This window comes from Andrographis paniculata, unplaced genomic scaffold (genome assembly GCF_009805555.1).
Source record: "Andrographis paniculata isolate CXL003 unplaced genomic scaffold, ASM980555v1 Contig32END, whole genome shotgun sequence".
NCBI classification, from domain to species: Eukaryota; Viridiplantae; Streptophyta; class Magnoliopsida; order Lamiales; family Acanthaceae; genus Andrographis; species Andrographis paniculata.
This window is the reverse complement of record NW_026137565.1, coordinates 6,554,270-6,576,402: the sequence shown is the minus strand read 5'-3', so window position 1 is coordinate 6,576,402 and position 22,133 is coordinate 6,554,270. Positions and strand designations below refer to the sequence as shown.

Here is a 22,133-nt window from a genome sequence, read left to right as displayed (position 1 = left end):
AAATAAATTTTGTGTTGTAGATATTGAAATTGTGAATATGATTAGTGGAATTGTAGCATTTATTGTTGTCATTAATTTTATTAAATATGAAAAAAAATGTATAATAAAGGGATGAAAATCATGGTCATTTATTAATATATATTCATTAAATGCACCATCTTCACTGGCCTTTACGCACTAGGGAGAAAAAATTTTGTAACAATTTTTTTTTTTTCTCTAAATCTATTTTTTCTGTTACTAATCACATCAGAGACGAAATTATGAATGAAATTAGAAATGAAATTACGTTAGCTATGTGAACTTTATGGACAAAATTCCATTACAAATATTTTTTATTTTTTTATTTTTTATTTTTTTGTAGTGATGGGTGAATTCAATTCCTGGGAAATATATATACACGATTTTAGTACAAATCTTCAAATTAAAATTAAATTATTATAATATAGATACAACATATGTATATATACCATATAATATATATATTTTCTTTATTCAAGAAAATTAGATATATGTGTGTTTGCAACATCTAGAAATAATTAGGGTTTACATTTCATTGGGTTTTGATTTTTATTTTATTTTCTTTAAATTTACATAATGTAAGCACAATATATAAAGAAATAAATTAATTAATTAACATGTATAATTACAGCTGAATAAAATCAAATACAAACAATTTTATTTTCATTTTATTTGTTTTTTTTTTAAATTGTTTTTATTTAAAGTGAAAAAATATAAGTTGGTAAAACAGTAAGTAGTAAATGGGATAATGATAATGAGAGGTTTGGCCATTGCTCCCTTGTAGATGGCGATACATACAGAATATATATATATATATATAGAGAGAGAGAGAGAGAGAGAGAGAGGGGAAATTTAAAACGTCATGAGATAGATAGAGAGCAATTGCTTGTTGGTGTTGTTGGTGGTGTGTGTGTAGAGAGCAATAAAGGCCCCTCACCTCCAACCTCACCATTAATGCTCTCCCAACCTCTCTATACCCTCTGCAATTACTACTGCTACTAGTCCTCCTCCATATCGCTTCTCTCTCTATTCTTATCTCTCTCTCTTTCTCTCTCTCTCTCTGCCATCTCCACATCTTCTTTCTTTCTTTTCTTCTTCATCTTCTTCTTCAACCTCTCATCTCCTTTTTCTTTTGGTTCTGATTATCTATCGTAGAGACTAATTTCAGTCTTTCTCTTTCATCTCCAATTCTCCTTAAATTCTATTCACAAGAATGGCCTGAAACCCACCCTCCCAACTTGCTTCCTAACCCATTAACTCCTTCTCAGCCGTCGATTTGTTTTTCAAATTCAGATCTGAATTCCTTCTGTCTTCCTCCTAACCCTAATTCCTTTTATTAGGGTTTTCGTTTGGCACGATGAAGTCTGTCTGAGATCGTTTCTCAACTTCTCCACTCAACAACTATTTAGCGCTAAGCTAGCTGGAGTTCTTCACCAAGCTTCTGCCATAGCCATATACATCATCAGTCAATCTATCTATCTATATATGTATGTATGTATATCTCATCTCTACTGCTTCTTGCTTTCCAGTTTCTGTAGTTTCAAGGGTTTTTATTTATTTATTCATTTCATTTTATTTTATTTTATTTTAAATTTGTTCGTTTCGATTTGGGTGAGAGAAAAGATTCGTTTAGAATTCCAGCCAATATCTCTGGTGAAGGGGTGGGGGTGGGGGTCGGGGTGGGGGTAGGGGTGGGTTTGTGTTGAAAATTGTAGAAATGGTGTCAAAGGGTATTATTAGACAATGTCAACACTCTGGCGATGTGATTTTCTCGTTTTAGGCCTCGGGCACGTCAGGACAGCCAGGATAGCAGTTCTTGTTTGAAAACCCCAACCAAGAAAATTATAAAAAGTCCTTTTGCCTAAAAACTAAAGGACAAAAGTCCATTGATAGTCAGTCAGCTGTTACATGTAGCCATCCCCCATTTGCTTCGCTCAGACTCTCTGCCACAGAATATATATATTTATATATATCATCGTCATCATAATCATCTCTCTCTCTCTCTCTCTCTATATATATATATATATATCTGCTCAACTCAGCTCAGCTCAGCTCAGCTCAACGCACTCACTTTCGAAATCCCAAAAGGCTACTACTTACTTCTACACCCCATGATTCCCCCACAGAGATACTGAGAAATCTACATCGGAAAAAGGGTTTTCTAGGGTTTCTCCGCAGCTTCAACGGCCCCTTGACGATGAATGCCTGAAAAAAAGGATATATCTCTCCCGGCAACTTGGAATATCTCTCCCCTTTCTCAAAAAGGTAAGTGGAATTCGAGGGTTTCTTTCTTCCAAAAAAGAAAAACACACCAAAGAACAAATCGAGTCGATCAATTCGATTATCATATATAAAATAAAATTGTGTTTTGTGTGCGTGTGTATATATACATATGCTTCTCTCCCTCTTCTGCTGTGTACCTCCTTTTTGGCCTTTTAAAGGAGTTTTGTGTGCAAAAATTCTGATGAAGGGTAGGTGGATTAACATACACTGCCATTTATTTCCCTGTAATCATTTATTTCCTTGGACAGTAACCCTTCCTTGGCCATTTAATTTCCCCCCCTCATTCTTAACAGCTCTCGCATTCGAGATCTGGATAGTTCTTGAGCCTGCTTGGGTATAGATTTAATTCCTCTGAAATTGTTCCTCTAAACAAATCTAACAACTGGAAACTTGTGTGGATCCTTTTCTTTCCTGCCAGTATTTTTCCTCTCAAGGTAAAATAAAGAGAGATCTACATCTTTGGCATCACAATCGCATTAATTGCAGTGGTTTATACATCTTTTGTGACCTTGATTTCTCATTTCTTACCTCAAGATCCAACCTGGGATGAATGGATTTTGGTTCGTAATTATATTACTTTTAAGTTTATGGTAATTAATGAAAATGTCCATAATTACATACTTGAATCCCTCGCTTTGGATTAAGAGATTTTTGTATCTTGAACTAAAATGTTTATGCATAAAGCAGCAAGCCAACCAAAAATAAAAATAAAAAATCAGGTCTTTTTACCCTCTTGTAATTAGCCCGTGAGATTCATGTGATATGGTAATATTTTGTTCCAATTAAACTGTGACATTCCAAAGGTCATTTGCCCTTGACGGTTTCTGTTCATCTTCTAATTTTTATTAGTTTAATTTTGCAGAACTGCAGATTTACTGAAGACCTGGTTTTATTTCGATAAAGATGTTTCAGCCAAACATATTTGATAGTCACCATCAGTTGCTGGACATGGCAACTCACAAAACCCCAGAGAACGAAATGGATCTTATAAGGGATGAAGAATATGAAAGCAAATCAGGCACTGATGTTATGGAAGGCCACTCTGGTGATGATCAAGATCCTAATCAACGTCCCAACAAGAAGAAACGATACCATCGCCACACACAGCATCAAATCCAGGAAATGGAAGCGTATGTGCTTAGATGATTGATCTCATGTCCCTTATTGTTAATTATCTCTTATTGATCATGTGTTTATTACAGTTTCTTCAACGAGTGTCCTCACCCCGATGACAAACAAAGAAAGGAGCTTGGGCGTCGTCTGGCTTTAGAACCTCTTCAGGTTAAGTTTTGGTTCCAAAACAAGCGTACACAAATGAAGGTAACTATTGTCATGAAATATCTTTTTACTTAATGGATGTATTTCTATCGAGAGATTTGTTTGTGGTTGTGGCTAACATTTTAGTTGTTTCTGCTGCTGCAGGCACAGCACGAACGCCATGAGAATTCGCAGCTAAGAGCTGAGAATGAAAAGCTTCGTACCGATAATATACGGCTTAAAGAAGCTCTAGGCAATGCTACTTGTCCAAACTGTGGAGGTCCAGCAACCATTGGTGAGATGTCATTCGACGAGCAGCATCTCAGGCTCGAAAATGCACGCTTGAGAGAAGAGGTAAGCATCGAGAATTCATTCAAATTAGGACTCAAAACATCTTAATTTATTGAACAAAGAAGCATAATTTGTGATAAATTCATTCATCTCATTGACAGACAAGTTTGAGTTATAATTTGTGGATATTTTGCTTTACCTACGTTGTGAATCCAGATTGATAGGATATCAGGAATAGCTGCAAAATACGTCGGAAAACCAATGCTTTCATACCCTCATCTTTCCCCGGGAGCATCACGATCCCTTGATCTTGGAGTAGGGAATTATGTGCCACAGGCAAGCATGGCTGGGGATATGTATGGAGCTGCAGATGTTCTTAGAACTGTCTCTGGACCAACAGATGCTGACAAGCCAGTGATCATCGAGCTAGCCGTTGCAGCAATGGAAGAATTGATTAGAATAGCTCAAGCAGGAGAGCCCTTGTGGATTGCTAGCACTGACAATTCAGGTGAGGTCATGAATGAAGAGGAGTATGCTCGAAGTTTCCCTCGCGGGATTGGGCCGAAGCCCCTGGGATTCAAATCTGAAGCCTCTAGAGAATCTGCTGTTGTGATTATGAATCACATTAACCTTGTCGAGATCTTGATGGACGTGGTATGCAAACATATATATGTATCTATGTATGTGGTGTATAATCAAATATGTTCAGGAAATGGTTGATAATTGGAGTTCATCTTCATTGCAGAATCAATGGTCAAGTGTCTTTGCCAGCATTGTTTCCAGAGCAATGACTTTGGAGGTGCTGTCCACTGGTGTTGCTGGAAATTACAATGGAGCTTTACAAGTGGTATATATATATATATATATAATATACTTAATACAGTGCTATTTATTTTACTAATGTCATACACTCGATTAATTAATCAATTTCTTGAATTTCAGATGACTGCTGAGTTCCAAGTACCTTCTCCTTTGGTCCCAACTCGGGAAAATTACTTTGTAAGGTATTGCAAGCAGCACAGTGATGGAACTTGGGCAGTCGTTGACGTTTCTTTGGACAACCTCAGACCTGCTGCTGATTCTGTAACAAGATGCAGGCGTCGCCCTTCTGGTTGTTTGATTCAAGAATTGCCTAATGGCTACTCAAAGGTGCACTAACATGAATATCTTCTCTTATTTATATACAGATTATTCTAACCCTTTAATTTCAAATGTTTCTTTGTCAATTTAGGTCACTTGGGTTGAGCATGTGGAGATAGATGATAGGGCTGTTCACAACATATACAAACCCTTGGTCAATTCAGGGATTGCATTCGGTGCAAAACGTTGGGTAGCAACTCTGGACAGGCAATGTGAGAGGCTAGCAAGTGTGATGGCTAATAATATTTCAGCTGGAGAAGTTGGAGGTAAAAATTCTTCCATCCTTCAATTTTGGCAACATTTTTGTTAGATACTTGCTAACTTTGGGTCATTCGATGGAAAATTTTTAAGTGATATCGTCCCCAGAAGGTAGAAAGAGCATGCTGAAACTGGCTGAAAGAATGGTGATGAGCTTCTGCTCGGGCGTGGGGGCCTCGACTGCGCATACATGGACAACTCTGTCGGGCAGTGGCGCCGATGATGTCCGAGTCATGACTAGGAAGAGCGTTGATGATCCTGGCAGACCTCCTGGAATTGTGCTCAGTGCTGCAACTTCATTCTGGCTCCCGGTTACCCCCAAAAGGGTTTTCGATTTCCTCAGAGATGAGAATTCTAGAAGTGAGGTAAAAAGGATAACTTTGATCTTGATTTTGAATTTAGATTTAGGGCTGCTGATGATCCTGATCGGTTGTTATTACAGTGGGACATTCTTTCTAATGGTGGGCTTGTTCAAGAAATGGCACACATTGCCAATGGCCGTGATCCAGGAAACTCAGTCTCATTACTCCGTGTCAACGTAAGTGCGAAACTTATTCAGACAATATTTGAGATTACATATTTACATTGTACTGAATCTTGAAGTGATCTTCGTTGTTAATGCAGAGTGCAAATTCCAGCCAAAGCAACATGCTTATACTCCAGGAGAGCAGCACTGATTCGACAGGCTCTTATGTGGTTTATGCTCCCGTCGACATTGTCGCTATGAATGTTGTCCTCAGCGGCGGCGACCCTGATTACGTCGCCCTCCTGCCATCTGGTTTTGCAATTCTCCCCGACGGACCCAACAGCCATGGCGGCGGGAACCCTGAGGTCGGCTCCGGCGGATCCTTGCTGACCGTTGCGTTTCAGATATTGGTCGACTCTGTCCCCACTGCAAAGCTCTCTCTGGGATCAGTGGCAACTGTTAATAGCCTCATCAAGTGCAGCGTTGAAAGGATCAAAGGAGCAGTTCTCTGCGATGGTGCAAGGCCTAATTAAGTTAAATTAAATTATTACTCCATCATGGTATGAGCTTTCTTCTTTATGATTGATCAGTAATCTGCAGCACTCGAAAGGGCTTGATTGATTGATGTTATGTTGTTAGGTAGGTTGGAGATGGAGGGGTTACTGAAATTAGGGTTTGTCTGAGGAGGAAGAAGAAGTCAAGAACGCACCTTGGATACTTAATCATATACATCCTTCCTTGCCCAGCTTTGTGGTGAATTTGAATGTGACAATGGCGATCGGGTTTGGTTCACCGCCGGGGTAAGGGTTTGCGGGTTCGGGTATTGACTCTGACTACCATTATCATCGTCAACAATATAATATTAGTAGTGAACAAATTAAAGACACCCTTTTTCTTAATTGATGAATTAACTGTATCGTCGTCGTCGTCGTCGTCTCATCCATCCATCATCGTCTTCATCAAGGTAGGGTTGGTTTTTTAATTAGTTTGATGTCTGTCTGTCTGGCTGTCAGTCATATTTTGTTTGGGGACTCGATTACTCTCTGTAATCATCATCATCGTCATCATCTTGCATCCTTCAATCCTGCCTTCCTCAATGTGGGTTTGATTTTTCTCACCAGACGATTTGCCTGGACTCCATTATTCTTGAACAGAAACCACAACTGTGCAGGGTACAATGATTAGGCATGGCTGTCTAATCTTGGCTTGAACTGTGGTTTCTCGCACAATGATTCTAACAGAGCATCCCTCAAATGGTAAACAAATTAATCATATCCATATGCAGGCGTTGAAACTGATCTACAAGCCCGCACCTGCTCTGCATAAACAAGAAATGGACATATGCATATGTACAGCTGTAATGTGAGATAAGCTGTCGAGAATACAAAATCGGGCACCAAATTCTCATCGGTATTTTTGTCAGGGCAATCAATCAAACAAATTTGAACAATAGAAAGCCAACAACAGAGTTCTTGCTCACAAACTCATCAATGATATTCACAATAGCAATCTTAATCCATTGAAAGAACCCATCACAACCTCAACAATGAAGCAGAGAAAAGCAAAAAAAATAAAATCAGCAGGTAGTTCAAGAAAGTGCATCTCCATGAAACCTTCACACCTTTTTAACTTTGAGCAAACACAAGACCCACCACAAGTGCAAACAGTTTGTATAATTCCGTTTCATCTCTCCACAGTAAAAGGGCAATGCATCTCATTCACTACACACAGATTCAGAAACCTCTACACTCTAATGCACCAAAAAGATGAAAACATCTGCAGCAACTATGGGATGAGCAATCTTCTTTCCAGCAAACATCAACCAGCACATATATTTTAAAGTTGTGGAAAGAAAACAAATATAGCATACATATATATATATATATAGAGAGAGAGATTATATACAGCTGCACCGCTGACGAACACCTACGTTCCAGCTGAAGGTAGTGCCGCCATGAACGAGTTGTAAGATGAATCCAGATCAAAGAGCAGCTGCCGAGCCTGCTGCTCAGTGAGCTCATCAGCAGCACCCATTTTCGAAAGCTTTGCAATCCAGTCTCTCATTTTTGTCTTCCCTTCAAAATCCGGTGGCAGTATTGGCAACTTATTGAGAGAAGCCGACAAATCAGACAACAGTGGATGGACCTGATCAACAGCAACCATGTTTAATTTCAAAGAATCCATAGCAGTAATGAAATTCTGTACACATTCCGCCACAATAGCAGCTGAAGTGGTGGCTGACATTGCTGCAGCAGCCTTGTGCTCGACAGTGGCAGGAACCCCAGATGTTACGAGGCGATTGAGTGCCGCCGGGCAGTCCATCTTGTAGGTATCATGGAAGCGTTCGACACTCGGCACGATGTCTTTCAACGTGGAAGACAAAGTCTTGAATTGGGCAATCAATTTTTGGCATTCGGCCTCATATTCCGCAGCAGAAACAATGTCACGGACATAAGCTTTCTCGAGCTTTTCCGTTGCCTTTATAATGGCGAAGAGCTCTGCAAAGTTATCATACATCTCTCTTTCGCGCTTGTCGTTCCATAGCTTAACCTCCATCTATCTTAACTGTCTAATAATACTATTATTATTATTACAATATAAATATAGGATTGGAGAAGAGACTGGGACACGCGCAAAGAGAACCGAACCCTGGTCAATGCAAAAAATCAAACGCCCAAACGATCATCAGATCCATCACCAGACACTACAGTATCAGGAAGAAATTTCACGGAAAGGAAGTAAATTTCCAATGAAAAGAGGATGAGCAGCAAACAGCAAGAAACGAATCATGATTAAACATACAAAAACACATTAACAACATTCCTACTCGAATCAAATCTACGCAAAAAAATACGCAATGCTGTATTGCCAAAACTTCACAAATTAAAACGAACCCTAGGTTCACCCAAGTCATTAGAGCTTCACTAAATCCAAATATAATGAAGAATATTCACCGATCACGAATTAACATTAGAAAAATTCATTCACGTGGAAATTCACTCAGATCCCCACATACCCTCAGGACAGGGGCAGCATCGCAAGAGCGAAATCCAACCAAAATCTTACGGAACCCAGAAATGATAATTTATACACAAAATTACAAAATACACAGAACCGAACCGACCCCATAATCTCTAGAGAGAGAGAAGGCATTACTTACGGAGGATAAACAACACGCGTTTTGAATAATGGGAAGAGTGTTGCAGAGGTGAGGAGAGCAGGTTGTATCCAGTCTGAGATTGCGTGTGGGGTTTACTCGAGATACTGTTTTCCCACATTAAATTATTCACTCCTCCTCTCATCAATTCTTCGTTTTTTCCTTTCTCGACATTGTCAATGTCACCTCATGGGCAGAACAAGAAACGCATAATAATGTCAGCTCTGCAGTTCATTTCTACTGATCTTAATGGGCCCTATAATGGGCTCCGAAAAAATGGGCTGAAATTATTCAAGAACAAGCCCAATTAAAAAGCTCAACATAGCCCACTTACTCGGTATAAATACGTTCGACGGCGGAACAGTCCTCCGTCCACTGACGGGTCGACGCTGGTGAGGTGCCGAGTCATGGACATGGAGTGGTATGCGTCGATGCCAAAGATTGAATTGCATGCTCATCTCAATGGCTCCATCAGGGATTCTACTTTACTGTATGTTGCGCTCTCACTTCAACTGATTCTTTCTACCGTGTTGGATAGGGCTTAGTTCAATTTATGGCATGGAAATTGGGGTTTTTGAAATGTTGAGAAGGCTAATTATTTTATCGGTTGGGAAAAAATGCTGTGTGCAGGGAACTTGCTAGAGGATTGGGTGAGAAGGGTGATATAGTTTTCTCAGACGTGGAGCAAGTTATAATGAAGAGTATGCCTCCTATGTTTGCTCTTGATCTTTTTTTTTTTTTTTGTTTTTTTCTTGATCTTTTTGATTAAATGTTTGGGTATCCTAATTATTAAGTTGTTTTTTGTATTTTCTGTGAATGTGTTGTTTTCTTGTATATCTTTCGAATTTTTCGCGTTATATCTTTTTTGGGTGAAATTTTTTTTTTTAGTTTCATTTGTCTTATGGAATTCGATTGGTTGCCTTGTTACTTGAGTACTACTTTACCCTAATGCAGATGATCGTTCACTCAGTGAAGTGTTTAAGTTGTTTGACTTGATCCATATCATTACCACCGACCATGAAACTGTTACTAGGATCACCAGAGAGGTTCGACTGGATAATTTTTGGGTGTTTGCCTTGTGTCCTAAATATGTAGTGCTCATCATTTTATTTTCTTTACATTTAGGTTATTGAAGACTTTGCTGCTGAGAATGTTGTTTACTTGGAATTAAGAACAACCCCTAAGGTATATATTTACTATTTTTCCCCCAGAACTTTAAAGAATGACAAGACAACTGTAGCATTACAGCTAAAACATGTGACTCGGAAACAAGAACGGGGAGTTTGCTTTGTAGAAATTAGTCGTAAATACATATATCTTGATTGTTGACGCAGATGTGAGAGCTATGCTTTTTTTAAATACAGAGGAATGATTGCAAAGGGATGAGCAAACGTTCTTATGTGGAGGCAGTTCTGGAAGGCATAAGATCTGTCAATTCAGTGGAGGTTGATCTTTCGGATGAAGTAGTAAACCCGGATACTGCTACTTCTCATGTTGTAGGTGATATATCTAATGGAGAAGCTAGCAAGAAGGTATATGTCAGGCTACTTCTCAGTATTGACCGTCGTGAGACTGCTGAAGCAGCAATGGAAACGGTAAGTTTTGCGGTGTCTGCAATAGCGTTTCTTCAGTTTTGTACATTATTTAACTCTTGGAGTCTGTTTTCTGTTTAAAAGGTGAAGCTTGCTCTGGAATTGAGAAATATGGGAATAGTGGGTATAGATCTTTCTGGCAACCCTGTAGTCGGTGAATGGTATTGTATGCTGTCATTCTTCCACATAAAATGAGCCCATCATTTTGGTTGTATGAAGATAATGATTTGTCATTCTTGTGCTAGGAAAACATTTTTACCAGCTTTAGAGTTTGCTAAAAAACAAGGACTTTCAGTTACTCTGCACTGTGGCGAGGTGCATTTGATTGTTCTCATTTTGCATCAAATTGATGTAGGCATTTCTATCATTCTGAGTGCTCTATTTTTTCAACCTAGTGCTTATAGGTGTACAATCCAGATGAAATCCGTGCCATGCTAGATTTTCTTCCTAAGAGGATTGGACATGCCTGCTGCTTTGGAGAAGACGAATGGAAAACGTTGAAAACACTTGGGATCGCGGTTGGATTTAATATACATTTGTGTATCATTCCTCGTATTTTTTCAGCTGAACCAGTCTAAGAACTTAGTTCATCTTTCCATGATAGCCAATATTAGTTACTGCCTTATATATTTTTACTAACCTTTGAAGGACATTGCTATTACAAGCATTTTTATCTGTTCACAATTTCTGCATTCTAACAGGTTGAGATTTGTTTGACATCCAACATCAGAACGGAATCAGTTGCTTCGGTGGAAGTTCATCACTTTGGTAAATTTTTCTTGACACAAGACGGAAAGTGAAGGTCTTCTTTTTTTTCAAGTATCCATTTTGCGATGACATTATTAATCCTTTCAGCTGATCTATATGAAACAAATCATCCATTGATCCTTTGCACTGATGATTCTGGAGTTTTCTCCACCACACTATCTGCCGAGTACTTACTTGCCTCATCTGCATTCGGTAGGTGAATCTTGAACAGGATAGTGAGAAATTACCGCAAGCCATGACCATTTTCTCTGCTTCTGTCTTCTTTTCAAGGTCTTGGAAGGATGGAAATGTTCGAGCTCTCCCGGAAGGGCATTGACTACATATTTGCAAGTGATCGAGTCAAAAGAGAACTGAAGCTGAAATTTGACATTCTCTCGCACCTCGGTTTGTGACTAGAGTTTCAGGTGTGATTCCGAGTGAATACTTTGGTTACAAACAACATAAATACTAAATCCTTTGATATTCATGGACTCAATTTCTGCTGTCTAATTCCATTATAGTAGTAGCAATTCTCTTGGGCTGTTGATATTCTGGAATTCAAATGCTAATATTACTTTGGGCACATCATTTTTTGTGACCCAATGTTTAAAATCGGAGGTGTTATGTAATTCTATGTTTTCAGTTTATTTTGTTTGGGAATTGGATTTTCAGTTGAGATTTGAATAATAAAAATTTTGAATTTGAATAATTGTATCATATGATAAAAATAAGTGTTGATGTGACGTTTTAAATGTAAAATTGATTTTTAGGATAATATAAAAAATAAAATTAGGTGTTAGATTTGATATAATAAAATTGAATGAACAGTAAAATTGAGGAAAATCTTCCAAACAAATACACCCTAAAATGTGCATTACATCAATTTACTATTCCCTACTATGTTCGGTGCAAGGTTGTGTAATATAGTGTAAGTTACAAGGATATTTATTGTATTAGGTTAAGAAATGACATTTGTAATATAGTGTAAGTTACAAAGATATTTATTGCATTAGGTTAAGAAATGGTAATCTGAACAAAAATGAAAAAATACCCGTGAAAAATAAAAATTGGACATTATTAGAATTTAAGGCCTCATCACAAATTCAACCTAACCTATCTAGAAGAGAACATGAAGGGTGTGCTTGTTTGGGTGTTTGGATTTTGAATTGGGATTTTTTTAATAGTTGTATGATGTGATATAAATAGGTGTTGATGTGATGTTTTGAATGTAAAATTAATTTTTAGTATAATATAAAAAATAAATAATAGGTGTTTGATTTAATGTTTTTGGGAAGAAAAAATTTAATGAATAATAGAATTTTTCTACAAACGAACACACCCGAAAAGGAACTAAAAAAACATGAGTTACAAAAATTAAATAAAAATTATTTTACCATTTAATTTATTTAAAATTTTATATTTATCTATATAATATTATAATACTTATTGTTTTATTTAATTTATTTTTTTTAAATACTAAAATATTTTTAAAATATATTTAAATATATTCATAAAATTTTAAATTTGTTATGAATATTTATAAATATAAATTAATTAATTTAATAATAAAGATATTTTTTTATTACTGCTAAGGCGTAGTTGTGTGTAGACTAGAGGCTACTAGTCTACTACTGCTCAAAGTCTCATTTTACGAGTATCACCAATACGACGCCGTCCCACCGTGCCGACTTAAACAGAAAGAAAGAAGGCTGAAACTCGCAGAAAAGTAAAGGAGACTATGGAGTATAGATAGATTCCTGCAAATTCTACATAAAACAAAGGAAACAAGAGAGAAGAGAGAGAAAAGGGACAGTGGGTACCTTCATCATCATCATGCAATGGAGGATACGACTGTTCTTTAATCGAAAGTATTTCCTTTTTTAATATCACCTACCTTTATATTGCATTCATATTCATTTGCATTTGGAATTGGAGGGCGTATATCACTTGTTTCACTTACCAAATCAGCAATCTTTATCGATAAATCTTTGCTTAACCACATTTACGTGATCTCTATACAAGCACGCAAGTGATTGTCTTTCGTTGAAAGCCATCGCCATTCTTGAATCCAGTCCGGGCGGATCGGCGCCGCTATTAGTCCGAGAAATTCGAGAAGGAAGAGAAGTCTGAGGCTGCCTTGATCTGGTTTGACATCAATGTCCTGGGGACTGGGATGGAAGCGACCATCGGAAGTCTTCCACCTGACGCTAAGTTACGGCTCCGACGCCAACGATCTCGATGGCGTGGCCACGACTTCATCCCAGTCGCCATCCGCCGCCGCCGCCACCGCCGCCGCCTCCCCGCGTTCAGGATCATCGCCCACGTTTCGTGAATCCGCAGCCTATTCGGAAAACGATCAAGATCGACTAGGGTTTACGATTGACCTCGATTGGAACGCTGGCGATGACGAGGATCAAGTGGCATTGAAATTGCAGTCGCAGGTAATGGTCGCCTTGCCCACACCACAAGACAAGGTAGAAGTTGAATTGATTGAGAGGACAGAGAATGGGAAAGAGAGTTTGGAAAATGGTGGTGGCGTGGGAATTAATCTAGCAAACAATGGAGAGCAGGGTTTTGAACTGGGGGTGGAGATGACAGTCGTCAAACGAAGGGAGCCATTAAGGGCCGTGAAAATGTGGAGAGCAGGGGGCTCGGGACAGCTGAACGATGGAGGAACAGGTGTTTTGATGAAGTTGATGAGATCAAATTTTGCCAATGGAATTGCAAATGGAAGTGCGGTGGGGTCGGTCTGTGCTGAGCATTGGCGTAATGTTTCTGTTGTCAGCCTCTGCGGTATTGGATTAACTGTGAGTCTATTCGTCTGAAAATTAAATGATTCAATATATGTTATTGGTTCTCCTCCAGTTCGAAGAATAATTGAAGATAATTCTATCTAATGTTTTTGGATCAATCTGGTGTCCAAATTTTATTTCTTATGCTTTGCAGGAGATCTTATCTTTCTGTACTGCTTATTAAGCGTGTTCTTTCTTTTTCACTTCCAGTGAATGTTTATTGTGCTTGGGTTAGTGTTGATCTATTTACATATGTTGATCTCTTGGTTAGTTATTTATAGTCTTATCGAGCTTGTTATAGTGGAGATGCAGACTTTTTGATTACTCTTTAGAGGGTGTGTTAGTTAGTTCTCTCTAGCTATGAGATATCCTTGGCTTGTTGATTTCAGAATGTATGTAGTCTTGTGTTAGGTTATCTCATTGATGCAATTGAGAATACTCGAGCTGACTGAAATGAGCAGCAACTTGTGATTACTTTTTTAAGTATCTTGAGTGTTATGTTAGGAGTACATCAATATGATTGCTGTATTAATTTTTTATGTACTGTCTTCAGGCATTTCCTATTGAGATAACTCATCTACCTCTTCTTGAGAAGCTATATCTTGATAATAATAAGCTGTCAGTTTTGCCACCTGAGCTTGGTCAGCTGAAAAAGTTAAAAGTTCTTGCGGTGGACCACAACATGCTTGTTTCTGTGCCTGGTAAGAGTTGATGTTTTATTTGGTGGTTCAGACTGCCTTTAATTAGTGTCACTAGGTTGTCACTGCTTTAATTGCAATATTATGCAGATTGATGAGTTCTTAATCAATAGCATATAATAAGCGATATTGATTCTAACTTATCATGTTTCATCTTCTATGGGAATTATTAACAGTTGAATTAAGAGAGTGCACTGGCCTTGTTGAATTGTCACTGGAAGACAACAAGCTCGTCCGTCCTATTCTTGATTTCAGGTCATTAAATTTTCATCTTCATCAATTTCTTCTACGGGATCTATCCCTCCCATCCCCTCTCTCCTTGTGACATGATAGGAATGTTCCGAAGCTTAATACGTGCCTTCAGCTCATTGACAGGGCTATGGCAGAGTTGCGTGTATTAAGGCTTTTTGGGAACCCCCTTGAATTCCTTCCAGACATATTACCATTGCATGAGCTTCGCCATTTGTCTCTTGCAAATATACGGATTGTGGCTGATGAAAATTTGATATCAGTGAATGTGCAGATTGAGGTGCTGTGGTGATGAGCTTGTTTAACCTTTTAATTTGAAAGTCATAAATACTAATATGCTAAGTGAAGTTACACTTATTTTTTGTGGTTGACTCAGATGGAGAATAGTTCATATTTTGTTGCATCTCGGCATAAATTGAGCGCATTCTTCGCTCTCATATTTCGATTTTCTTCTTGCCATCACCCTTTGCTGGCATCTGCCCTTGCTGAGATAATGCAAGATGAAGGAAACCGAGTAGTTGTGGGAAAAGACGAGAATGCCGTGCGACAGCTCATAAGCATGATAAGCAGTGAGGACCATCATGTGGTATGATGCGGTTTAGCCCAGTGCCGTTTTGTTTTGTATTATTGCTATTAATTTTTTAATCTTTTATTTTTTACTCGCTATTTGTGCTTTGTGATAGGTTGAACAAGCCTGCTCTGCACTCTCTGCTCTTGCTTCAGATGTTTCAGTGGCAATGCAACTAATAAAATCTGACATTGTGCAACCTGTTGAGAGGGTTTTGAAATCCACTGGGTTGAAAGAAGTTATTTCTGTTTTGCAAGTCGTGGTTAATTTGGCTTTTGCATCTGATATTGTAGCTCAGAAAATGTTGACCAAAGATATATTGAAGTCATTAAAATTGTTGTGTACCCACTCAAATCCAGAGGCAAGCACCACTGCATATTGTCCTCGTGCTAATTAATGAGGCATGTTTTGCCAATGACTGTACTGAAAGTGGTGGTTTATCTCTTCTAGGTACAACGATTAGCATTATTTGCAATAGGAAATTTTGCATTCTGTTTGGAAAATCGTCGTTCACTGGTTACTTCAGAAAGTTTGCGGGAACTTCTTCTGCGGCTGACGGCTGCATCTGAGCCATCTGTGTGTAAAGCTGCTGCTCGCACCTTGGCCATATTAGGTGGAAATCTTAGGAATCCTACTTTTAGGTTTAAATGTCTTCTCTGAGTCATAGGATGCAATCTGACATTTCATATATACCCATCATTTCAGGGGAGAATGAGACCCTTCGCCGTGCTATTAAAGGAAGGCAGGTCCCCAAACGGGGACTGCGCATACTTACAATGGATGGTGGAGGCATGAAAGGATTAACTACCGTGAGGATTTTAAAAGAAATTGAAAGGCGTACTGGAAAGCAGATCTATGAGCTTTTTGACCTTATTTGTGGAACATCGACTGGTGGTATGCTAGCTGTTGCCCTTGGAATAAAGTTGATGTCCTTGAATAAGTGTGAAGAGATATATAAAGACCTTGGTAATATTCCCACCTCCAGTGAACAGCCTTTGCTGCAATGGATCAACCATTTTCCTTATCTTTTTCTGTGACTATTATGTTGTTTCACTTTCCCAGGAAAACTTGTATTTGCTGAACCTGTCCCCAAGGAAAATGAAGCAGCAACATGGAGAGAGAAATTGGATCAACTTTACAAAAGCTCATCACAGAGATTTCGTGTGGTTGTTCATGGATCTAAAGTAAATTGATCTTTCCTTTCTCTGGCTACTGTTATATGTGTGCGGTTTATTTTCATATGTTAGATTAAATTACTTTGATTAAGGCACTATTATTGTAGAGTGTTGTCAGATTAGGAGTTTTATTTTAGAATGATTGATATGGCAGCCAGCGTCCAGATTCTGTTAGCTGTTTCCACAAAATTCTCTGCATTTGTGGCATCAGTTCAACTACTGTATTTTGAGAAAAAAAAAAATCCTGTCAGAGAACTTTCTGGAAACATATCTTCATCATCATAATACATACCTTTTCTTCCAGCACAGTGCAGATCAATTTGAGAAGCTGCTGAAGGAGATGTGTGCTGATGATGAGGGAGATCTCCTAATAGAATCAGCAGTTAGAAAGATTCCTAAAGTTTTTGTTGTATCTACTTTGGTTAGCGTTGCACCTGCTCAGCCATTTATATTCCGAAATTACCAGGTTTGCTGCATCCTTCAAATGTTTTCATGAGTTCCATTTTACAGAATTATTTAGGTTTTACATGGTATGTTTGGACTTTCTCTTAACTGCAGTATCCTGCTGGAACACCAGAGGTTTCTTCTGCAGTTTCTGAGAACTTGACAATTGGCGGGCAAGGAGCAACAACAACTGGAGCTCAGGTTGGATATAAACGCCATGCTTTTATTGGAAGTTGTAAGCATCACATATGGCAGGCTATAAGAGCATCATCTGCTGCCCCGTATTATTTAGATGATTATTCTGATGGTATGTTGACACTCTAACCATGTGAAATCTGTCCTTCCATCTGTAGCTGGTTCTCTCTCAGAAGTTAACCTTTGTCTCATTTTGACAACTTAAATGTTACAGGAGTATATCGCTGGCAAGATGGGGCCATTGTGGCAAACAATCCTACAATTTTTTCTATACGAGAAGCTCAACTGTTGTGGCCTGATTCCAACATTGACTGCTTAGTGTCAATTGGTTGTGGGTCTGTTCCAACAAAGGTATTAATATATTTATAATATTTAGCTCGAATCTCCTTTAGTAATTTGTCTAACAATTTCTTGCATGATGGTTTCAGAAATTTTTCATGCATATAATTCAAGTCAATATACCATTCATGGCCTCTTGCACTGTTCTTTTGAGAATCTGTTGCTGTCAAACTATTTTAAGTAGCTGGGTTCATATGTGAATAAAGAATGTCCATATATATTGCATAACTCCAGATCGATTACCAGTGATCTTTGTATTGTATATCTCATTGCCCTCCCGTCGAATTTAACTGTGTTCTGCTACCTGCATAAATTGACCAAAAATAACATTCTTTGACTAAGTAAATTGTGACTAGCCTAATGTGAACTTATTGTGGATGTTCATTCTTCTTTTCCATATTGTCGTTGCCATTGGAACTATTAAAGAAAGAGCTGTTGCTATTACTTTGTCAATGTTAAGCTTGATAACATCATGTCTATTTACCATTTAGATTAGAATTCTAACCTTACCAATTTGGCGTTTGAGAATCGGAAATAAGGAGAGATTGATATCAGACTAATAATATCCATAAGCCCTACTAGTTTTTGAAGTTTGCTTGAGATCTGTTGTATGAATTAAAGAAGACTCACACCAGCTAAATTTGTAGAATTCAGTTTATTCTTGAATTTTTGTTTGGAGGATTGTTTATCCATTCTTGATTGAATTTCCGGTTTTCATTCTTTACTCTAATAGGTTCGCAAGGGTGGCTGGCGTTATATGGACACTGGAAATGTATTGATAGAAAGTGCGTGCTCTGTTGATCGTGTGGAGGAAGCCTTAAGTACATTGCTTCCCATGCTTCCAGATGTACACTATTTTCGATTCAATCCAGGTGACTTTTACATGCTTTGCGTAGTGAGTAGGAATTTATCTAAGGATAATGTGGAAGGCTTAAATTTTGTTGAAAAACAATTGCAGATGCCATTAAATATCTAATAAAAGAGTTTTAAATTAGGATGAGAAATTCTATCAGGAGGTCTCAGTAAGGACCGAATAATCTTGAAGTACATTAGTCAATTCTTTTGCCAAAAGTAATGTACAAGTTTGTTGTGAGTGTTTATATTCTTGTAAGCACCATATAAATCACTTTGATAAGTATTGCTAATTCATTGCAGAAGAAAACATTGAGTGTGGCACTATAGAGGTGGTATTGTTGCAGTAATATGATGTCGCGTCAGAGTGTTGCATCTTTTTACTTGTTAAGGTGTTTATGGAGATAATTAGACTTTATAAAATACACCTTAGTGTGGGTTTGCATATGTTTTGTGATTCAGCAATGCTCCCATCTTCATCCACACATAGAAACATTGTTATATGTTTTGGATATAGATATTTCTGGTCTCATCTTGCTATCTTTCTCCTAATTGCAATCTGAATTTGTTTTACACTTTGAAATCATTTGATTGCCTGTACAGTTGATGAACACTGTGATATGGAGCTGGATGAAACCGACCCTGCCATCTGGTTGAAGTTAGAGGGCGCTACTGATGAGTACATTCAGAATAACTCTACTGCATTCAAAGAAGTTGCTGAAAGATTGCTTGAAAGCACACAAGAGGAAAAAATTTCAGATGGTTCAAAGTCTCAGCAGCACTTCAGATCTAAGGGTGTGAAAATATTATTGACCTTGATTCATTTTTAATATCTATACTCAATGCAACTGTTTTTCCTTAATTGGTGCTATAAAGTGCTGCGTTTTTTCTGTGCCAGGATTAAATGAGAATATCCCCTCATTGGGATGGAGACGCGGGGTGCTTCTTGTAGAGGCTGCTAATAGCCCAGATTCTGGACGAGTCTTCCACCATGCAAGTGCACTTGAAGCATTTTGTGCTAGTAATGGAATAAAATTGTCACGAGCTAATGGAGTATCTAGTTCCATTAAGGCAGCTCAAGGGTCTACATTGCCAACACCATTTGCGTCACCTTTGTTTACAGGAAGTTTCCCATCCACGCCCCTAATATACAGCCCTGATATTGGTCCACAACGACTTGGTAGGATTGATTTAGTTCCCCCATTAAGTTTAGATGGACTCCATTCTGCCAAATCAACTGCTTCTCCCCCTGAGTCTCCTCCAAAGCGCAAACATCTTTCTGTTCCTGTTCTATCTTTGCATGAGAAAATACAAAATTCACCTCAGGTTGGAATAGTGCATTTGGCGTTACAAAATGACACACATGGCTCCATTTTAAGGTACAGACTACCCCAGTCTTGGTGCTTACGTATTTTTCATATTTTTGTATTATGTATTGTGCTTGTAACTTGTAAGTTGTTCCTGAATCTTAGTTGGCAGAATGATGTATTTGTGGTTGCGGAACCTGGAGAATTAGCTGATAAGTTTCTGCAGAATGTTAAGTACAGCTTGTTATCAATGATGAAGGGGAGAAGAAGGAAGCATGCTTCCGTCATTACCAACATATCTACGATCTCTGAACTTGTGTCCTGTCGGCCATACTTTCAAATCGGTGGTGTTGTCCACAGATATATAGGACGCCAAACGCAGGTATGATCCAATACTTTTTAATAGTGATGAAAATTTGTAGCCTTTTTGCGCTGTAGGGATAAGTATTGAGATCTGAGGAGTAGTCATATTCTGAAGGTCATGGAAGATGATCAAGAAATTGGTGCATACATGTTTCGAAGAACTGTTCCTTCCATGCATTTGACTCCTGAAGATGTCCGTTCTATGGTACGTTCTTGTATTCAGTGTGTTTATTAATCATTTGATGATATGAGCAATGTAGCTGGATGACTAGTCATTATGGTTCGAAATGGCCACACAATATAAAGAACATTTTTACTTGATATAAGCACTTCTTGATTTTCTACCAATGTTGTAGGCTTACTAGGTTACTGATTAACTTTCCAGTGACTTATCCCCATTTGTAGCTGCTGGATAACCTTATTTCAAGCGCTGATGACACTAACAGTGCTCATTGGTATGCAGAGAACCGGCATTACCCTGATGGGTGATTTAACATCTCCATATATTAGTTATTACCCTGAGTTTTCTCTCATTTTTCTCCTCATCTATTTCCCTGTTTCTTCTCATCTATGTTACTGAGCTGTCTATAAAGACTGTCTTCTCTGGTTTGCAACTAAAATGGAAGTGTTCATCTCATTATGCTCTTGTTTTTTTCCCAACATTAAAATGTTTGTGTTTTTAATGACTATTTGTAAAGTTGGATGATAATATCGATGGTACACTTCAAATTTTATGTCTTGCAGGTTGGATCTTGGAGGGATAGGATCATAATCTTCACAGGAATATATGGACCAACACAAGCCTTGACAAAAGCCTTTCTAGATTCTGGTGCTAAAGCTGTAGTCTCCCCTTCAGCAGAACCTGAGGAGATGCAGCTGACATCCTTCTACGGGCCTGGTGAGTTCAGCAGTTATGAGAATGGAAAGTTTGAAATTGGAGAGGAAGAAGGAGAGGACGATGAAGGAGAAGCTGAAGACAATGAACCCGCCAGTCCTTCAAGCGATTGGGAAGACAGCGACCCTGATAAGAATGAAGAACCATCGATGTTCTTCTGGGAAGATGATGAGAAAGACCTGTCTCAATTCGTGAACAAGTTTTATGATTCACTGTTTCAGGGAGGCGGAAGAGTCGATGTTGCCTTAAAAACTGCTTCAGCGTCACACCGGAGCCTGAGATATTCATGCCACCTCCCAAAATTTGCATAGATTTTGGCATGCCCCTTCTGTAACATTTACTTCTTGTAAACTACACCATGCCTGGTTTATATGGACAAACTATAGAGGAAATACAACAAGTACAGGGAGGAGTAAAAAAAAAGAATACAGAAATGGACATTTTGTGTAGACATGACTTGAAACCCTTGTTTCATTTGCATTCAATAAAATATGTAGAGGTGTGATACACTAATGTCATTGCTTTGAAGTGTCCCAAGCATGCAGATCAGATCCATGGGATTATAAAATAATACGTGGAGGCATTGAAACTCATCATGTAAGATGATTATATTAAAGAAAGCTGTCCTTATCCCACTTTGAAGCACATAATAATGACCACTCACCTAAAAAGGCTATGGCTTGATCAACCAACCAGAATGGTCTTTTAGAAAGAGCCCTTCAATAAACTAAGAGAGGAAGTAAGTAATGAAACAATTTGAAGATGATAAAGCAACAAGAAGATTGTTTGGTGGTGAAGACAATCATCATCATATGCTTCTTAGTGCAATCATTGCTTGAAAGGGCAAAAGGAAGCACCAAAGTAGAAGAGTAAACTACAGTGTTGTGGTGCCTCCTGGTTTGCAAGACACAAATGATGAATCACATTTCCCCTTAGTTATAATCATGGAGAGTCTCATGCTTGTCCACTTAATACAAGTAGCCATGTTTATATATACCATTCTTGAAGGCAAGTTCTGCCTCAGACATTAACAGGCAGAGAGACTTG

General features: G+C 38.3%; 4 protein-coding genes across 15 annotated transcripts; 3 read left to right on the top strand and 1 right to left on the bottom strand.

Moving 5' to 3' along the window:
• The first annotated feature begins 991 nt into the window (after positions 1 to 991).
• On the top strand, positions 992 to 6,795 carry LOC127247069 (homeobox-leucine zipper protein MERISTEM L1-like). 8 transcript variants are annotated; one of them, XM_051268770.1, is made up of 13 exons: positions 993 to 1,505; positions 2,145 to 2,283; positions 3,164 to 3,431; positions 3,504 to 3,621; positions 3,724 to 3,912; positions 4,066 to 4,503; positions 4,595 to 4,696; positions 4,792 to 4,998; positions 5,081 to 5,255; positions 5,341 to 5,612; positions 5,690 to 5,785; positions 5,872 to 6,273; positions 6,353 to 6,795. In XM_051268770.1, the coding sequence occupies exons 3-12, from the start codon at positions 3,205 to 3,207 to the stop codon at positions 6,244 to 6,246; spliced, it is 2,199 nt and encodes a 732-aa protein (XP_051124727.1). In that variant the 5' UTR covers positions 993 to 1,505; positions 2,145 to 2,283; positions 3,164 to 3,204; the 3' UTR covers positions 6,247 to 6,273; positions 6,353 to 6,795. The 8 variants fall into 8 exon arrangements, with proteins under 8 accessions (XP_051124729.1, XP_051124728.1, XP_051124727.1 ...); XM_051268768.1 differs by having other exon boundaries at positions 2,061 to 2,283; XM_051268769.1 differs by having other exon boundaries at positions 993 to 1,509.
• A 505-nt stretch (positions 6,796 to 7,300) lies between these two features.
• LOC127247072 (vacuolar protein sorting-associated protein 28 homolog 2-like) lies at positions 7,301 to 9,061 on the bottom strand. 2 transcript variants are annotated; one of them, XM_051268774.1, is made up of 2 exons: positions 8,874 to 9,061; positions 7,301 to 8,362 (listed from the first exon to the last, which is right to left on the bottom strand). In XM_051268774.1, the coding sequence occupies exon 2, from the start codon at positions 8,267 to 8,269 to the stop codon at positions 7,640 to 7,642; it is 630 nt and encodes a 209-aa protein (XP_051124731.1). In that variant the 5' UTR covers positions 8,270 to 8,362; positions 8,874 to 9,061; the 3' UTR covers positions 7,301 to 7,639. The 2 variants fall into 2 exon arrangements, with proteins under 2 accessions (XP_051124731.1, XP_051124732.1); XM_051268775.1 differs by lacking the exon at positions 8,874 to 9,061 and adding an exon at positions 8,730 to 8,867.
• A 164-nt stretch (positions 9,062 to 9,225) lies between these two features.
• On the top strand, positions 9,226 to 11,872 carry LOC127247071 (N6-mAMP deaminase). Its single transcript, XM_051268773.1, has 11 exons — positions 9,226 to 9,360; positions 9,501 to 9,571; positions 9,825 to 9,916; positions 9,996 to 10,055; positions 10,235 to 10,465; positions 10,547 to 10,623; positions 10,708 to 10,777; positions 10,867 to 10,980; positions 11,164 to 11,230; positions 11,318 to 11,422; positions 11,501 to 11,872. The coding sequence occupies exons 1-11, from the start codon at positions 9,278 to 9,280 to the stop codon at positions 11,620 to 11,622; spliced, it is 1,092 nt and encodes a 363-aa protein (XP_051124730.1). The 5' UTR covers positions 9,226 to 9,277; the 3' UTR covers positions 11,623 to 11,872.
• Positions 11,873 to 12,870: 998 nt separating this feature from the next.
• On the top strand, positions 12,871 to 21,599 carry LOC127247285 (phospholipase A I). Of its 4 annotated transcripts, none has more exons than XR_007837881.1 (18): positions 12,871 to 14,016; positions 14,555 to 14,702; positions 14,876 to 14,954; positions 15,075 to 15,228; positions 15,325 to 15,534; positions 15,632 to 15,877; positions 15,967 to 16,129; positions 16,222 to 16,482; positions 16,579 to 16,700; positions 16,996 to 17,157; positions 17,250 to 17,442; positions 17,545 to 17,681; positions 18,403 to 18,541; positions 19,125 to 19,316; positions 19,420 to 19,900; positions 19,994 to 20,210; positions 20,294 to 20,396; positions 20,936 to 21,081. XR_007837881.1 is itself a non-coding variant. In XM_051269078.1 (18 exons), the coding sequence occupies exons 2-18, from the start codon at positions 13,366 to 13,368 to the stop codon at positions 21,395 to 21,397; spliced, it is 4,200 nt and encodes a 1,399-aa protein (XP_051125035.1). In that variant the 5' UTR covers positions 12,872 to 13,077; positions 13,232 to 13,365; the 3' UTR covers positions 21,398 to 21,599. The 4 variants fall into 4 exon arrangements, 3 of the variants coding, with proteins under 3 accessions (XP_051125035.1, XP_051125034.1, XP_051125036.1); XM_051269078.1 differs by having other exon boundaries at positions 12,872 to 13,077; positions 13,232 to 14,016; positions 19,420 to 20,210; positions 20,307 to 20,396; positions 20,936 to 21,599; XM_051269079.1 differs by having other exon boundaries at positions 12,874 to 14,016; positions 20,307 to 20,396; positions 20,936 to 21,599.
• The last annotated feature ends 534 nt before the right edge of the window (positions 21,600 to 22,133 follow it).

Excerpts from the sequence above, each read along its gene's own strand:
- LOC127247072 (XM_051268774.1), bottom strand. The coding sequence starts at position 8,269 with ATGGAGGTTAAGCTATGGAACGACAAGCGCGAAAGAGAGATGTATGAT.
- LOC127247069 (XM_051268772.1), top strand. The coding sequence starts at position 3,205 with ATGTTTCAGCCAAACATATTTGATAGTCACCATCAGTTGCTGGACATG. Across the intron at positions 4,504-4,594 it reads TCGAGATCTTGATGGACGTG|AATCAATGGTCAAGTGTCTT; the intron begins GTATGCAAACAT and ends TCTTCATTGCAG. Across the intron at positions 4,697-4,791 it reads ACAATGGAGCTTTACAAGTG|ATGACTGCTGAGTTCCAAGT; the intron begins GTATATATATAT and ends CTTGAATTTCAG.
- LOC127247285 (XM_051269078.1), top strand. The coding sequence starts at position 13,366 with ATGTCCTGGGGACTGGGATGGAAGCGACCATCGGAAGTCTTCCACCTG. Across the intron at positions 16,483-16,578 it reads AGAGATATATAAAGACCTTG|GAAAACTTGTATTTGCTGAA; the intron begins GTAATATTCCCA and ends TCACTTTCCCAG. Across the intron at positions 17,443-17,544 it reads TTTAGATGATTATTCTGATG|GAGTATATCGCTGGCAAGAT; the intron begins GTATGTTGACAC and ends TAAATGTTACAG.
- LOC127247071 (XM_051268773.1), top strand. The coding sequence starts at position 9,278 with ATGGACATGGAGTGGTATGCGTCGATGCCAAAGATTGAATTGCATGCT. Across the intron at positions 9,572-9,824 it reads GGAGCAAGTTATAATGAAGA|ATGATCGTTCACTCAGTGAA; the intron begins GTATGCCTCCTA and ends ACCCTAATGCAG. Across the intron at positions 10,778-10,866 it reads TTACTCTGCACTGTGGCGAG|GTGTACAATCCAGATGAAAT; the intron begins GTGCATTTGATT and ends TAGTGCTTATAG.